This window comes from Pteropus medius, unplaced genomic scaffold, assembly GCF_902729225.1.
Source record: "Pteropus medius unplaced genomic scaffold, Ma_sr-lr_union100, whole genome shotgun sequence".
Classification (NCBI taxonomy): domain Eukaryota; kingdom Metazoa; phylum Chordata; class Mammalia; order Chiroptera; family Pteropodidae; genus Pteropus; species Pteropus medius.
Genome location: NW_024347791.1, coordinates 7,411,482 through 7,429,112, shown reverse-complemented (window position 1 = coordinate 7,429,112; position 17,631 = coordinate 7,411,482). Strand labels below are relative to the sequence as shown.

The following is a 17,631-nucleotide window of genomic DNA, read 5'->3' as shown; positions in this document are numbered from 1 at the left end:
GGGGGGAGCTATCCTGAGCATCGTAGGATGTTTAGCAGCATCCCTGGCCTCTAGTGGCACTGCCTCCCTGTCCCATTGTTAAAAATGTCTCCAGGTATTGCCCAATGTCCCAGTTGAAAACCACTATTCTAAAGCAACATCTGAACCTCAATCTCTACTCATCTATAGACGATCTAAAACTAGGAATTATGGTGCCAGCAAGGCCCAGGGCTAGCAAACAAGGAAACTGAGAAGATCACCTATCAACAAGGTCCATGAGTTTCCCAGCAGATGAGCTGGACAGACAAGGTTTCCAATTCCAGATCCTTTGACAGAGTTCTAGTTTAAGCTCCCACTTGGGACATACCCCAAGTTAGTCTTCATGGCAGAATAAAGATATGAATTTAAGAAGACTATAAGCTTAATTTTTAATTTTTTTAAAATTACAGTGGACATTCAATATTATATTGGTTTCAGGTATACAGTATAGTGGTTAGACATTTATATAATTTACGATGTGATTCCCCACAACAAGTCTAGAACCCACCTGACTCCGTATATAGTTATTACAATATTATTGACTGTATTCTCTAAGCTGCACTTTACATCCCCCAAAATCCTGCCCAGATCCATGTAAGTGAGTTTAGAAATGGGTCCTTTCCCAGTTGAGTCTGCAGAGGAGCCCCCCTACCCTGGTCAGCTACTCTGTTGCAGCCTCATGAGAGATCTCGAGGCAAAGGATCTTCAAACTAAGCTGTGCCCAGATTCTTGACCACAGAAACTGTGAGATAATAAATGAGTGCCGAGAAAAAAAAATAGAAAAAGAAGAATATCAGCTTAAGTGTCTAACTAGAACCCTATTGTTTTTCTCTCCCTGTCCACTGCAGTCTCACTGTGAGTGTAAGAAACATTACCACAACTTCGAACCTGGAGTGGGGTGCAGTGTGACCGATATCTGCGCATCTCATAACCCCTGTCATAGGAATGCAAACTGCACCACCATCGCACCGGGCCAAACCAAGTAAGTCTTTACAGTTTTACCACCATCTTTCTAAGTGGCCAGTTGATGCTGTAACTTCTTGAAGGGCTGGAAATGTGTCTTATTCAGCCCTGCATCTACGCCCAACACCACGTAGCACAATGCAAGGAACGTAGTAGGCACTCAATAAATCTTCATTTAATGAACGAATCGTTCAAAAACGGTTTCCTTTGCGGTGACCATTAGAACAATCTGAAGTACTGACCTGGCCCGCTAACATGGTATTAAGTGGTCAGAGCCTGGGAGAAGGAAACCACTCTCACTGGGAAAACAAATGTCTGTTGCAATTGCAAGGGTTTGACCTCTAAGGTATATGCCTGTTTCCTCCTCTATGAAATATTGCTTGTCAGTGGTGCAAAACAAGACGAGAGAAAGTGAATAAACACTAGTGGTGTTTCCTGGACTCCAGGTTTCTAAAGAAAGGGTTTGCTGTGAGTAAAAATATTTGTGTGACAATTCCTGAGGCAGAGGCAGCTTGCATGGTGGGGAGGAGATGGTACTTAGAGTTTAAAGACCTGGGTTTGAGTCTCTGCACTGGTATCTATCAGCCCCGTGACCTTGGGAAAATGACACCATCTCTCTGGCCTCAGTTTCTCCGTGTATTAAATGAGCACAACGATGTCTACTTCTTAAAGTTGTTGTGAAGATTATGTCAGAGAACATTCTGGAAACTGCTATACAGCTTATTATGTTGTTACTAGCGGGTAAACTGAGGCTAGAACGGAAGTCTTTTGACTCCCAGACCAAGGCTTCTATCTCAATGCCACTTTCAGTTCTCATCATCATCAGACTCCCATTGAGAGCTCAAAACCATAAAAGACGTCGAAGCGTGTAATTATAAAATAGTTTCTGTGGTTCCAGAGCTCCCTTCTCTCTCCTTTGGAATTCATTCCTTTTATAGCTGGGTCTTGAATATGTGGATTTGCCAAGATCGGTCTTGCAATCATCACATTCTATCTGAGCTCATCAGTAAATTGTTACTCACTGTGGGTGGAGTGGAAGGAGCTTGGGTGTCAGAACCCAGCTCTGTCACTTACCTTAACCTCTCTCAAATGTTGTTGCCTCTGTCATGAAAGGGGGAGAACCAGGCTGTGAGGGGGATGACGTGGGACTACAATCATCAATCTCTGAGCAGCGCAGCGCGTGGCACTGGAAGTCACTCCCTACGTGTGAGGCACACACAAACATGTCGCGGCCATGAAAAGGGCACATATGCACCCAACACACATGCCGTAAAGGCACATCCCCTCCTGAAATACAGATTCGGGTAATAGTGACAACCGAACAAGCCTGCTTGCACTCTTTCTACCGTCCTCTGAGAGAGCTTGAGTAGAATACTTCAAACACTTTCTTTTCCTTCGTGTTTGAGAAGATAAAATTGAAAAATGAAACTGGAACATCGGAATAATATAAGTTGCATTAAAACTTGTGTTTAGAATGTCAATGGAACAGTGCATTTTAGGGGTGTGTGTAACTCACAAACCTCCTTGATCCTCCCACTGCCCTCCCCGCCAAAAACTGACTATCTTCAGCTGAAAAGAGGCCTAGGTAAAGGTTGGCTAAGTTACATTGATAAAATACGGGGCCGTCAATAATTTAGTTTAGGAAATTTAGTTCACCCAGGATAAGCAATTATAAAACAAAGGCTTATTTTGTTTATGCCGCCTCGATATGGCAATCAGTTTATGTAGTGTCTTCAGAATCATACTGTGTTAGCCACAGAAGACTACTCAATGAACAATAATGGGTTCAAATGTGGACCCCACCATTCACCACCAGGGTGACCTTGGACAAGTCATAGTATTTTTAGAACCACAGTTCCCTCCCCTGACCAGTCAAGCTAGACACCAAGAGTATCTCCCCGGGAAGAGCTACCACTTTCAACTATAAGCTCCATTTTGATTATCACTGAGGAGAACAAATAGCTTCATTTTTACTTTTACTCGGGAGAGGCGGCACGTCAGAGCCACAGAGGAAAAAGGCCTTCCTCTCTTATTTGATTCAGTTCAACTGAAAAGACTAGATGTGACTGAGAATTTTTGGTCCTCATTCCAACTGTACAAATATGCAGTGAACAACATTGAAATCTAAAGACTCTTGGAACACTAGCGACACTGATGACATTCAGTGTTTGTATAAGACTTGTACAGGCTAGGATTTCTTGATGTGAACACCAAGAATCTTGTCCATGACAACATGATGCAGAGGCAAGAGTATGGGCTTTTTCAGACTGACCTAGGTTTAAATCCCAGCTCGGCTACTCCGAGATGTGCTTCCAGCAAAACGGCCTTTAGACCTGCGTGACAGGCGGTCCTTCCAGGAACACCACATTTTAGAGAGCCCAGCTGGCCCTCTGCTGGCCACACCAGGGCAAGGAGTCTGAAGGACCCAGGGGACATGCTCTCCCAGAGAATAACCTTATTATTCTCTGCCCAAAGCACCTCCAGGACATGCACAGGCTTTTCCTGGGACCATTCCCCCAAAGTATGGGCAAAGGTGGCAGTTTGCTGAGGCTGCGGATGAGCCAACATTATCTCCATCACTCTCATGAACACATCCTTGACTCTAGTTCTGCTACTACCTCTTATTCTTCAAATACACCACAGTATCCTCCCTGCTTAGTCACCCTTCCCTCCTACCAGCTCTGAGTCAAGCTAACACACCAATTCTTCAGCGTTCAGCTCTAGTATCTCTACCTCCAAGATGCCATTCCTGTGCCCCCATCCACTCAGACGCAACACCCTCTGGGCTCCCAAGGCACCCATCTATTACAGGTATCACCCTGAACTGTGATGAGTATGTAATATGGTGGTGGTGAGCTCAAGCACTGTCACTTACAGGTTGTGTGATCTCGAGTGAGATACTTAACCCTCTGAAATGAGGCTAATAACAGAACCCCCATAGGAATGTTGTATTAAATAAGATATCATAGTAAGGCCTCTAGAAGTATAACTGGCATAGGAACTATCCATAGATGTTAGCTATTATTAACATTACTGATCTCAATCCTCAGCTAGAATGTAAAGTCCTTGGGGGGGGGTCCATGTCATATTCATCTTATTGCAACAACTCCTGTCCCCCAGTGAAACAACGTAAGTTTGGAGGAACAAATGAATCAATGAAGGAATGAAATGAATAAGTGAAGGAATGAAGGAAGCAACAGTACTAAGAGTTTTGAGATGCCCTATAATTAAATAAAACTAAATCTCATCCAGCATTAAACATAATTAATCTCATCCCATAAAGTATAAAATGCAAATGGCTTATGGGTGTTTTTAAAGCCTTAACAGGAGATCTTTACACCTAATAAAGAACCAGTTTATAAAAGAGGCAATGCTGAGAATTAGTGCAACTGAGACCATTTAAGTTGGAAAATTATCTCATCAAGTCTCAGACTTTGGACCAAGATTTTAAATAAAAATAAAAAATATTTATGTCTCAGACATTCCATTCAACACTGAGGCCATTAAAATACAATTCTCCTGCCATCCTTATGGAAAAACAAGTCAAGTCCTTCACACAAAACATTGGCCTCATAACAACTTAGGGAAGTTTTAAAGAGAAACATATTTAGTGGTTTGTCAGAGTTACTTGTCTTGCTATTCACAGTTGTCTTCGAATGAAACTTATGTAACTCAGGGCAGGATTAATTTTCAGTGATGACTGTGTATCATTTTCAGGAGTTACCAGTCCCCCTCTTCGCCTTCTTAAATTAACCATCCCGTGTCACAGTGCTCACAGAGAAGGCTGCTGTTTAAGTAGGAAACCGTTGTTCGGTTGTATTATTCAGTTGTAGACTCTTGCTTCATGGTTAGATTATTCGGTTGTAGACTCTTGCTTCATGATTAGATTTACCCTACTGGTTTCTTAGAGCAAGGCTTCTCCATCCCAGCACAGCTGACATTTGGGGCCAGATAATTCTTGGTCGTAGGTGCTGCCCCGTGCACTGTAGGATGTTTGGCAGCATCCCTGACCTCTGCCCACCGGATGCCACTAGGAACTTCACTCTAGTCGTGACAACCAAAAATGCTTCCAGACATTACCAAATGTCCCCTTTTTTTGGGGGGGGGATGGGCAAAATTACCCCTGGTTGAGAACTACTGCTTTATGAAAACCCTGAAGACTCAATCAGTAAATTTATCTGGCTGGGAAACTCATATGTATCCTTCTAGAATTACCTTAAATTTCTTTCTCCTAGAATCTGTTCTATATTTCTCCAGGCATAATTGGTCACTTCCTCTTCCATGCCCCATGGCATCCTATTCAGTCTTCTCTCATGGCTCTTACTATGGAATTTAAGTCATCTGTTTATGGACTTGTCTTGCTATGTCCCGGCCCCTCCACGTGACTGTGGTTCTTATTGCCACCATCTCCATCTTCACCGCCATCGTGGTCTTCATCATCGTCATCATCTGCCAAGTACTGAGCTTTTTCTATGTGTCTGTCAGTATGCCGTCTATTTTTCATGCATTGTCTCTTTTACTGACAGCCCTAAAGGCATTATTAAACTTATTTCATAGATAAGGAAACTGGGGCTCAGGAGGTTAACTGGCCTTACCATGTTGCTATAAATTATTTGTTTTCAGGTTCATCTCTAGCACATCAGATGCTGCAAGGGCACAGTATCTGTTATTATCATCTTTACAGCCCTCTTAATTCAAGGTTCCTAGAATTAAGTAAGTACTTAGAAAATAATCCATTTGACTGTGAGGCAATGTCCCAGATGCTGAGATACAGTGAGGAATTGAGTAGAATCCAAGTTCTAGAAGAGCTTCCTACCTAGCAGAGGGAAAAACACCGCAAGAGGTAATTTTGATGGACAGGGCTGTGATGGAGGTATCACCAGGATACTCCTGGCAGGGGAGAGAGTCAGGAGGTCAGATAAAGCTGCCTAGAGCAGGTCGCACCTGAGCTATAAGGTTGGGAGAGCATTCCTGGAAGGGCACATGGCCTGAGAAGGTCATCATAGTCTAAAAAAAAGCAATTTGGTATAGCTGGAATTTGCAGTGAATGACAGGAAAGAGATAATCAGGATCCCCTTTCAGGGCTTTGCACGCCATGCTAAGCCTTTATACCTTGTCCTGTGGGTGAAAGGGTCCCTGAGAGATTTAAGCACAGAGGTACCATATTTCCCTTCTGGAGAGACCACATAGGGGGTTGTGTGAAGGATCGATTTGAAGGGAGGAAAACAAAGGACAGAAAGACCAGTTAGGAAGTCATTGCAGCAATCCGAGCAAGGGGCGATAAGACTCTGAAACATTTGTTCGGCAAACTTGTTGAAAATATTTCTATTGGGCATGGGGCCACATTTATAAACACGACTGGATTGATGAGTTATCTCTGAGGTATCCTTGCATCTGTCTTCTCTGAAATGTTCTTCCCTATGTCATATTTGGTTCCCCACTTACCTCCAGGATCCTGATGAATGTCACCTTCCTAAGCACCTTACCGATTTCAAACAGCTGTCAGCTCATCTTTGCTGGGCAGTAATGGTGTGCTAGAGCCAGGACTTACTGATTCGCCAGAGGTGATTGTTAATTTTTCAGGGACTTTGCAAGTTGGTTGGCATCACGTTGGTAGTTCGAGATTGGCCGAGGTCGGAGAGTGAACCATGCAAATTAGAAAATGCTGAAAACTGGGGCTCCCCCACTCCCGGCTCCGGAGAGCTGACTGTGCAACATTTACCAGCACTCCACTGCTGGCATCTTTAACTGCATCTTTAACTCTCTTTTTCTTTTATGAAACTAAAGTATGGCATAAATTCTGTGGCTTTCGTTGCTTCTATATTTTAATTCGGTGATGACTCGTTGCACAACTATGAATTAAGTACCTACTATGGACTATGCCCTGTACTAGATCCTAGGATTACAACAGTGAATAAATCAACACAGCCCTTGCCCTTACTCTTTACTCAAATTAGATAGGGAAGCAGATATTAATCAAATAACCCCCCTCAGCTAGGATGCAACAGACACCAGTGACACAGAGAGGAGCTATGTAGTACCAGGAGGGCACAGAATAAGGGGAACCTGATCTACAGTGGGGAGTTGGGAAGGGGATGGACGATCAAGGAATATTTCTCTAAGGAAAGGACAGTTGAGCAGAGATCTCAGCTCGGGGGGAAGGGGAGGGGAAGAGTCTTCTTGGCAGATCAATAATTCTGAATCTTTACTTGCAGCTGGCTTCAGAAGCTTATTCTGACTCAGTGGCTCTGCATTGGGGCCCTAGAATCTGCATTTATATCACTCCAAGTGATTCTGGTGTCCATGATCTCTTGATCACACTTTGAAACACACTAAGGCAAGGAGTATACAAAAATATCTAGTGTTTATAGATGTGCATAATTTATTAAGTATCCATTTCTCGTGGGCCTACTCTATGTCAGGTACTGCAGTGGGAGTGCTCACCTGTGTTCGTGCCTCCCCTCTCCTGGCCTTGTCCCTGGCCTACCCCCTGGGCATCACTTTCCTCATCTTTCGCAGACAACGAATCAGAGAAGAGAGACTTAGACCGTAGGATCTCACCAGTCAATGGCTCTGAGACCCTGAGAATGTGTTTTCACCCTCTCTATAGATGCACATGCCAGAAAGGTTACGTGGGCGATGGCTCAATGTGTTATGGAAACATCATGGAGCGACTCAGAGAATTGAACACTAAACCCAGAGGAAAATGGCAAGGAAGGCTGACTTCTTTCATCTCGCTCCTGGGTACGTGGCTGTGGGTACAGATTTCCACACTAAGGGCGACCCTCTTTCAGGCAAGGGCATCTGCAAGATGCAATCATTCAGAAAATGGCAGGCAAGCGAGGCAAGGCTTGTCTCTTGGGATCAGCCCTTCTCGGGAAGGGTCATGTAGGTGAGACAAAAAGCACAGGCAGCTGTTTCCAAGGAGACAAGCAGGAGTTAGTGCCAAGAGATCCGGCAATGCAATAATTAGGAGGCAGAGAGCTGAGGACAGGGTCCTGGGGTCGCCATAGATCAACAGGTCTACAACAGCATTGAGATGGAGCAGCTACTAATGTGAATATGAAGACCATCCTCTTTCCCTTGACCCTGAGCGCTCCATATGTGAAACAAGGTTGGCAGCTAATGCTTGGAATAGAGAGTGACTAAGCCCCTGAGACAGTGTCTGTGTTCCTCAGCAGAGGTGCTGTTTGAATTTGAGGAGTAGTCTTGTTGTGTGCGACCATCTCGCACATTACTGGATGTTTAACGCCGTTGGTCCCCAACCACTAATCGTCTGTAGTGACACTTTCTCCGCCAGCCCTCCCAGGAAGGGTGATGGCCTAAAACATCTTTCTAAAGGTCATTATCCCACACTCCCTTAGAAATGACGTATTATAGCTGATAGCAGGATTAGATAAGACTTTCAGTAAAACATGACTTTGGTCAATCTACAGAAAATAAAACACAGACTCAACCAGTCAGCAGAAGCCTTAAGATATCAGTAGAATTTACCAGTCACCAAAAAAAAAATGATTTCCCAGAAAAAGCAGATAAAGAGGTAAATGTCCTCCATGGGTCATTGCTGGACTCTCAACAGAAATCTTAACGGACATCCTGCATAAATGCCCTCCTCTTTCTGGAGGCAAGCATTACTGACATGCCTTGGGGCTTGGGGGCAACCTCACAGCCCTCCTCTAAGAACTCTGAGAATATCGTCAAATGAGAGCCACAGCTTATCCTTTGCAGACCTGACCCTCGAGCTTTTCCCAGGACTAAGTTTAGTCGACCTCTCTCACTTGCCCCATTTATGAGGTGCTGGTACACATCGCCTCCTGTGTGAGAGCACAGAGCTCATTCTTCTGGGCCAGGTTCCCCAAGGGCATGGAAGCAGAACCAGCCTCATAACTTGTAGGACGGCGTGCAAAATGAAAAGTCAAAGCCCTTTGATAAAAAATAATTAAGCATTTTAAGATGGCAACAGCAGGGCATTAAACCAAGCTTGGAGCTCTTCTGAGCTGGCTCTGGGTGGAACAAGGGCTGCGTCCTTGTTCACTGACATGGTGACAGCTCAGAGTCAGGCACCTACTGGGTGGGGCCATCTGAGGATTTTGTCACATGACCCTCACAGAACCTCTCACTCCTGGGGATCCGTGAGGCCCAAACTGTTTCTCCGATGTCCACTGTGTCAGTGCCCACCGATGGCTCTGTCGTTATGAGGAACCCTTTGGGGGGGGCTATGACATCATGGTGCCTTACGTTCTTAGACCACTTCCTAGTTTACAAAGGACCTGCACATGCCAATTAGAACAGTGAAGCTCTTGAGGCAAGGGCCTCAGTGGACCACAAGGGCGATGCCTGACTTTATCGCCTGATTTTATTCCTCATTTGTGTTTTCCTTCTTTGTGTATTTCAACTCCTAAGACAAAGCCTATGCCTGGCCGCTAAGTAATCTGGGACCGTTCACGGTGCTGTTGCCGACAGACAAAGGCCTGAAAGGACTCAATGTAAGTATTTAAAATAAACCTATGCAGAGGGGCTAATCATTGGGTAAATTTTTTTTAGTAAAATATAACATCCTGGCAGAACGTGCACAAATTGTAAGTACACAACTCAGTGAACTGTCAACAAAGTGAACATACTGTGCATCCAGCGAGACCATGACCAGCTCCCTTCTAGACCCCCTGGTGCCTCCTTCCAATCAGTACTCCCTCAGGTTTTACCATTCAGAGTTCTTAACATATAGGGATGTGATAGGTAAGATCTGCATCATGCAAAACTGCTTTCTTCCTACAGGAAGAAATAAACCTCGCACATTAGCTAGGTCATTTGTTTCTTTAAAATGATCATAAATAGCAACAGTGTTGGGAGAAACTAGAAGAAAACTGTGGTCTTCAGGGTGACCAGCTATTGTCTGAGATAATGTCATCAGTGGGAATGAAACTAGAGTGCCTAGTGGATGCATAGCATCATGATGGTACCGATGAAATAGATTTGGTTTAATGCGGGTAATGGACATATTGATTTGTATCAAATTGGTTTATCTTAATCTGATACGTTTTTGTGGTAACAATTTTTGCTCCACTGAATAAAAACCCAGGAAGTTCCAGACTCTCTCACCCTGACATGTCACCGCCATTAATCTGTCTGAGATGAATCTATCATTAATATTCAGAGGTGCCCACACTTGTCTGCTCTCGGGGAGGAGAACCAGTATATTTTGAATGCCTCTGAGCTCAACCCATTGTATGTGGTCTCTTGTTTAATATGCAAATTAAATTTTCACAAAGTCAATAAAAAATAGCTGTTGGTGGATTGTTGACGATAGACTGACAAAATGTAGATTGGGTTGGATGGATTTTGAAATCTTAATTTTACCGTTCAAAAGCTCCATTGGTCCATTCTACCTGTTCTCTTCATTTCTGTCTGTGTCCTGAGCTCGAGATGATTCCTTGGTACCTGCCATCCTCCTGCTCCTCCTGACCCCAGTGCCCTGCTGTCTCTACTATGTCAGTTTTCACGCTAAGCACCGCACCGACCCCTCACCTCCGTGGTTGGGGAGTATACTCTGCATCACTCCCCAGATTTCTGCTCCCTTTAAGGCCTGGCCCGGGGCAGCTGCGCTCATAGAAAGTCATCTGTGTCTGAAAGAGCCCAAACCCCAGTGAGGGTGCCCCGGCTTTGACATGTGTGATGCTGAACAAGTCAATGCATGAAGTAGAAACGTCGTTTTCTCCTTTAAACGATGGCGACTGAAGGAAATGGCTCTCTTTTCCTAGGTAAAAGAGCTTTTGATGGATAACGAGGCTACTCAGTACTTCGTGAAACTCCACATAATTGCCGGGCAGATGAACACTGAGCAAATGAATAACACAGACACATTCTATACCTTGTCTGGAAGGTCAGGGGAAATCTTCAACGATGATAAGGTAAGGGTTTCTCCAATGTCCACTGACTCAGTGCCCACAGTTGGCTCTGACTTTGTGTTTAGGTTGTGAAAGTTTACAAAGAACTTTCCCTTATTCCTTGTTTGTCGAAGTAGTCCCCTGCATAGGAAGAAGCGAAGGGCAGCACCAGAAAGGGTCAGGTAGGAGGCAGGGTGCATGCTTGTGGAAAGCGGGTGATAAAGTGTTTGATTTTGCTCTGGTCTGAATTAGTTTTCAAGGCAACCATTATTCAACTGCCAGCAGGAAGGAAAAATTTTGCAGTAAGCCTGTTTCCTGGAAGTATCAGCACAAAGCCAGATCAGCATTCCTCTTACAAAAGGAAATGGATTATGTTTGCTTTAGATTGTTGGAGTTTATCCATCCTCTCCAGCATAACATTCCATCTCTCCTAATGCCATTAGTTCTGTTTTGTTTTTTAAGTAAAAACATCCTCCTCCCCTTTTAGAAATAGCTCTTTTTGTGACTTTACTGAGCAGGGGCACATGTGATTAATTGACAGAATGTATGTGGGGAGGGGGGTTGGCCTATACGGTGACATTTCACCAAATATCAATAGTTGGTAGATTATTGAGTTCTTACTCGATGCAAGGTACTAGTATAAAACTTTATTTATGTTATATGAGATTCACAACAACCCTATAAAGGATGTTTTGCCAGAGCCAGGGTTCAAATGCAGGTCTGTCTGACTCCTGAACCTGAGCCCTTAACCAGTAAGTTGTACTGTGTGTGTGAGAAAGGATGGATGGATGGATGGATGGATGGATGGATGGATGGATGGATGGATGAAGATTTGGCTTTCTCACAAAGAGATGCATGCATGCATTCATTCATCCATTTATTCAACAAATATTCACTAAGCCTGTAACTTATAGTAGCCACATGGGAGGAAGAGGAATTCGCTTCAGTTTTTCATTCAACAAATATTTTTTACTGTGTGCCTTCCTTGTACACGACACTAAAATAAATGACAAATTTATATTAATTTGAATAGTTTTGCCCTTTTGGAGCTTACAGTCTATTGGGGGAGACCTATAATGCCTTATTCACATTTAGCATGGGATAGTCATCAGTAATTTCAAACACTATCTTAATTGACCTTAATGAAAACCATGTGGAGTCAACCGAGCAGATACTATCATCCTGATTTATGTTAAGTGACTTATCCAAGATCACACAGCCAATAAATGGCAGAACCCGAGGACTCAGGAGTCCTGACTTCTAGCCCAGAGCTCACTCCTTCGAGGACACCATATTAATTTTATTTTATTTTTCCTTGATTTTTAGGACAATCAACTAACGCTTAAACTCTACGGAGGCAAAAAGAATGTAAAAATCATACAGGGGAACATAACTGCTTCCAACGGGCTCCTGCATATCCTCGACAGAGCCATGGACAAGATGGCGCCCACATTTGAGAGCAACTCTGAGGTGAGCTATTTCAGGTAAAAGTGATGTCAGCCAAACTCCAGCTTCCTTTGTTTCCTGGAGAGTCGCATCCAAGAAGAAAATGCATGCCAGTAGTATGTACTTGTCCTTCATTTGTACTAGGACCTCAACCATGGGGAAGATGGGATAATTTGTTTTCAACAGAATTCTGGATAGCTCTGCAGAGAGAAAGGCGTGCAGTAGGTGTGGCAAAGATCTCGATTCTGTGACCTCCTTTATGTCCACCTCTGACAACTCAGTCCAATGACCAGTGAAAATTTATCCTCATGCTTTATGGAGGTGGGCAGTCCCACTTCAACAAAATTTATTCCCTCTGACCTATTTGATGATGGCTAACGGCTATTTCAGAATGTGCAGATCTGAATTACTATTTCAGTAACAACAGAAAATATTTGTAAAATGTCAATCAGGTTTTTTTATATCTATGCACACTTACACAAAAACTCTGTCATCAGTATTTTAATGTTAAGGTGTCTATTTCCTAAACTACCTTTTTTTATTTTTAAACAAAATATCTTTTTTTAGCAAACCATAATGACAATGCTACAGCCAAGATACAGCAAGTTCAGGTCTTTGTTAGAGGTATGTATTTTTCATGAATTTCTGGAGAACGTTTTATGCCCAATCCTTTGTAAAATTAGCAAGGGTGTTGATTATAAATATTTTATGAGGAATTACTCAAATATATATCTGAGATAGATTGCGGATATAAAATTTTATTTCTCACATTCAGAAAACCAATGTGGGACATGCCTTAGATAAGGATGGAGTTGGTGGACCATACACCATTTTTGTTCCAAGTAATGAAGCACTGAATAACATGAAGGACGGCACTCTCGATTACCTTCTTTCTCCAGAGGTATTGCATCTTACTTACTCTGATGACATCATGTCAGCATCACTGCCTTGATCTGTTCCGTACAGGCTTTTTCTAAACTAGAGATGGCAAATAAGTAGCATGTGTATCACCACCTATCCGCCTACAACCAAGGCAGACATCATTAATCAATCACAGTACTCTGGAACTAACCCTGATGTTTAAATCTCCTCAGTAGAATTCCAAGTAGCTGTGACTAGTCTATCAGACTAGGCATAGGAAATAAAATCAGTTTGTAACTCCAGACCTAAGTGGTTGGTTTGATTGGTCATGGCTCTTCTAATATTTCTCAGGAGCACAATCAATATTTTAAGTTCTCCACAACACTAAAACCCTTTAGAAAATGAAGTCTAAACTAGGCCATTCTGGGCCTGGTCTAGGCTAAATTTAAAAGGACTAAATGTCATTTTTAGATGATCCTGCCTTTCCTTTCCACTGCTCTCATTTCTCACCACAATAACCCTCTCCTTAGAAACCATAAATCTTCAGTTCACTCACATTCTCCTTTGAAAGGAGATTTTTTTTACTCCTTCACCCTAGGTGTAAATGGCTGAAACCATTTAAAGTGTTTTCTTTCCCAGAAATAACGGCCTTAAAGTAAAGAGAAGGATAGCTAATTATGGAATTTTCTTTTCCTCTGAACCCTTCATTTATATATGTTATATTAAATAAATTAGGATCATATTGGTCAATAAAATTATATATGTTTCAAGTTTCCAATTTTAGAATACGTCATCTGTATATTGCATTGTCTGTTTACCACCCAAAGTCAAGGCTCCTTCCATCACCATATATTTGACACATTTTACCCTCTTTTACCTCCTCCCACCCCGCTTTTTCCCTGGTAACCACCATACTATTGTCTGTGTCTATGAGTTTTTGTTTGTTTGTATTGTTTGCTCATTCGTTGCTGTCAGTTTTATATCCCACACGTGAGTGAAATAATACAGTTCTCAACTTTTTCCATCTAATTTATTTTGCTTGACATGATTTTCTCATGATCCATCCATGTTGTCACAAATGGCAGTATTTCATCTCTTCTTATGGCTGAGTAATATTCCATTGTACATATATACCACATCTTCTTTATCCAATAATCTGTCGAAGGACACTTTGGCTGTTTCCCTGTCTTGGCCACTGTGAATAATGCGGCAGTGAACATAGGGGTACATTTATCTTTATGAATAAATGTTTTCAAATTTGGGGTGTAGATACCCAGAAGAGAGATTGCTGGGTCATATAGTAGTTTAATTCTTAATTTTTTGAGGAACCTCTGTACTGTTTTCCATAGTGGCTCTACCAAGGAGGTATCTCATTATGGCTTTGATTTGCATTTCCTTACTTACTAGTGAAGTTAAACATTTTTTCATATGTCTGTTGGCCATCTGTATGTCTTGGGAGAAATGTCAGTTCAGGTCCTCTTCCCCTTTTTTAATTGGATTGTTTGTTTTTTTGTTGTTGAGTTTTATGAGTTCTTTGTATATTTTGGATATTAACTCCTTATTGGAGGTGTTGTTTGCAAATATCTTCTCCCATTCAATCACTTGTCCTTTTGTTTGTTGATGGTTTCTTTTGCTGTGCAGAAGCTTTTTTGTTTGATATAAACCTGTTCATTTATTTTTGCTTTTACTACGCTTGTGTTTGAGGTCAAATTCATAAAGTCCTCTCTAAGATCAAGGTCCATAAGTTTGGTACTTATGTTTTCTTCTATGTATTTTATTGTTTCAGGTCTTATTTTAGATCTTTTATCCTTTTCGAATTAATTTTGGTATATGGTGACCGAGAACAGTCTAGTTTCATTTGTTTGCATGTGGCTTTCCAGTAAAAACACCATTTAATGAAGAGGCTTTCTTTCTCTACTGTGTGTTTTTGACTCCTTTAGCAAAAATTATTTGCCAATATATATGTGGGCTTATTGGCACAAACATTTGTGCAGGGCCTGCCATGTACCCCATACTGTGCCATCTGGGGACACAGTGATTACTAAGCCAGAAAGACATGGTCCCTGCCTTTCAGGAGTTTGCAGTCCAGGTCAGTCTGACATTTCCCAGAGGTCCCCACTTTTTCTCACCCTTTCTGCCACTGAGCACTCAAGCTTATTATAGCATTGCCTCCACCTGCAATTCCCACTTCTGGGTACTATAAAGTAGCTATAAGGGGAGGTTAAGATCCAGAGGCTAAGTAACTTGCTCAAAGTCACATAGTTACAGTATCAGTACTATGGAAAGCATCACTTCTCGGGCTGGATAACTAACTGGTGGTCAACATCAACATTCTTTTTGGTAACCATACCCTGCATGTAATGCTATTGACTTATAGATATGGTGGCCATTCACTTTATCATTTACACCAGGACACTTTTGAGAGTGAATAGAATTACCAGAACAATAGGAATAAACCAGGGTTGTATCAGACAAACCAGAATATATGGTCGCCCTGCTCACAGGTAATTCCCCTCACAGGTGGACCAAGGCCAAATGCAGAACAGAGTCTGAATGGAACTCAGGTTCATCAGGGTTTTCTTTCATCCTGGGACCTCACACTGTTAGAACACGTCCCTAGAATGGTCGACCTCTTGAGAGTTACTGTGATCTTGATTTGTGATCCGTCACCTTATGAAGCCATTGTAACTATGGCTGTGCCACTTAAGAAGCAGAATTCAAAGGCTGTGAAGCTTGTAACTTCCAGGTCTGACTCAGCTTGGAGACTGCAGCATACTGCAACAGACCAACACTACTGCCACCTCCTTCTTCCCCCAAAGAGAGTGGTCCCCGTGCTCTTCAATCTGTACCCTTTCTCCAGGGCACCCTTACAGGGACCACTCATACTGTGTTTAGTCACAAGACCCTGTTTTTCTGCACTGCTGCTTCTGTTTTCTGAAGCATGAGAAATCTTTGCAAAGGGCTTTAAAGGAGAGATGACCACATACCATGGGAGCTCAGAAGGGAAACTGTCCTGACCAGATAACCCTAACGAGGATTGTATATTCCCAAATAACCAGTATGTCATCTGACAAGCAGATGTTTATTTTTGGCAAGAGTGAAACAGAATCAAAAACTAAGGTTGTCTTAAAAAAATTTGGAATGTAGCATTAGACATTCAGAGAGGTAATGGAGCAGAGTGATTTCTGAGAGCATGGGCTAATTCTCAGGTTTATATCCTGAGTTAGCTTTGTGACCTTGGACATGTCTTTAAAACTCAGTACCGTCACATATAGAGTGAGTCAATGGTAGTCCCTGCTGCACAGGGCTGTCGGAAGGATCGAAACGTGCACATATGGTTTCAGAACAGCCCCTGCCAGAGCAGGAATTTGATGAAAGTTAGTTATTTGGAGGCTGGAATTTTTCTCACCCTGGACTTCCAAAAAAAGAGATTGTGGGTTATTTATTTGTCTTGAGTACGTATCTAAAGTCATTTAAGGAGAGGAAGTGTTATATTTTCTTCATTGACTAACAAAGTATTTTAATTCCTTTGCAGGGATCTTGGAAGCTTCTAGAACTCATCAGATACCACATTGTCCCATTTACCCAGGTTGGCCCCCATTTCCTGCCCTATTTTCCCCCTTGCTTTCAAGATATATGACCTTGTCTTAAACTGAAATATTTTGGTACTAGAAAATATGTGACAATTACTCTTTTTCTGTAGTTCTGAGCATACCTTAGCAATGATTAATGAGCCTGCTATCAAAGAAATCTTCAAAGCCACAAAAATGTATGTCATCAAAGCTCCCATTATTTATTTCAGGAACTTGCAGACTGTTTTTTTCCAGGGAGGATTTTCTGAAAGCAAGGCGTCGTGTGTTGTTCTAAATGTCTCTGTATTTCTTACTGCAGCTTGAAGTGGCCTCCCTCATTTCGACCCCTCACATTAGGAGCATGGCCAACCAGATCATCCAGTTTAAAACAACCGAAAATGTAGGTACAAGTTCTACCACTGGTATCGTTACTCGCGTGCATTTTTGTTCTTCTTATGATATTTCTTCGGCTTTTCCCACCTCTACACTAACGCACAGGCTTAAACTCTTTACAATTATTTCATTCATTTGTTGCTTCTTTCAGGAAATATCTGCTAAGCCATTATTATATGTGTGAGAGTCTGAGCTAGATGCCAAGGATAAAGCAGTGAAAAAGACAGGCTTCCATCCCAACAAGGGAGACTTTAAACAATGAGTATAAACCAATTAGTTATTTAATTACAATTGTAATAAGTGCCACCAAGAGGAAGTTAAGAGGGCCATGAGAGCATGTAGCAAGAAGAATCAGAACAAGTGTAAGGGTCCAGAGGTCCTCAGTGAGGAGATGATGCTTTGGCCAAGATTCAAAGGATGAGTAGAGTGAACTTGGGCAGAGATGAGAGCGTTCCAAGCAGAAGGGAGAGCATGTGCCAAGGCCCTGCAGTGGG

The 17,631-nt window shown here is 42.4% G+C and overlaps 1 protein-coding gene across 1 annotated transcript in view; it reads left to right on the top strand.

The window, feature by feature from the left end:
• Positions 1–17,631, top strand: part of STAB2 (stabilin 2) — a 136,989-nt gene that overhangs the window by 27,383 nt on the left and 91,975 nt on the right. Inside the window, exons 9-17 of the mRNA XM_039877947.1 lie at positions 867–1,000; positions 7,592–7,725; positions 9,385–9,467; positions 10,740–10,889; positions 12,192–12,335; positions 12,879–12,935; positions 13,087–13,212; positions 16,708–16,761; positions 17,064–17,144. Of these exons, the coding sequence (XP_039733881.1) occupies positions 867–1,000; positions 7,592–7,725; positions 9,385–9,467; positions 10,740–10,889; positions 12,192–12,335; positions 12,879–12,935; positions 13,087–13,212; positions 16,708–16,761; positions 17,064–17,144 (963 nt within the window). The remainder of the gene's footprint in view (positions 1–866; positions 1,001–7,591; positions 7,726–9,384; positions 9,468–10,739; positions 10,890–12,191; positions 12,336–12,878; positions 12,936–13,086; positions 13,213–16,707; positions 16,762–17,063; positions 17,145–17,631) is intronic.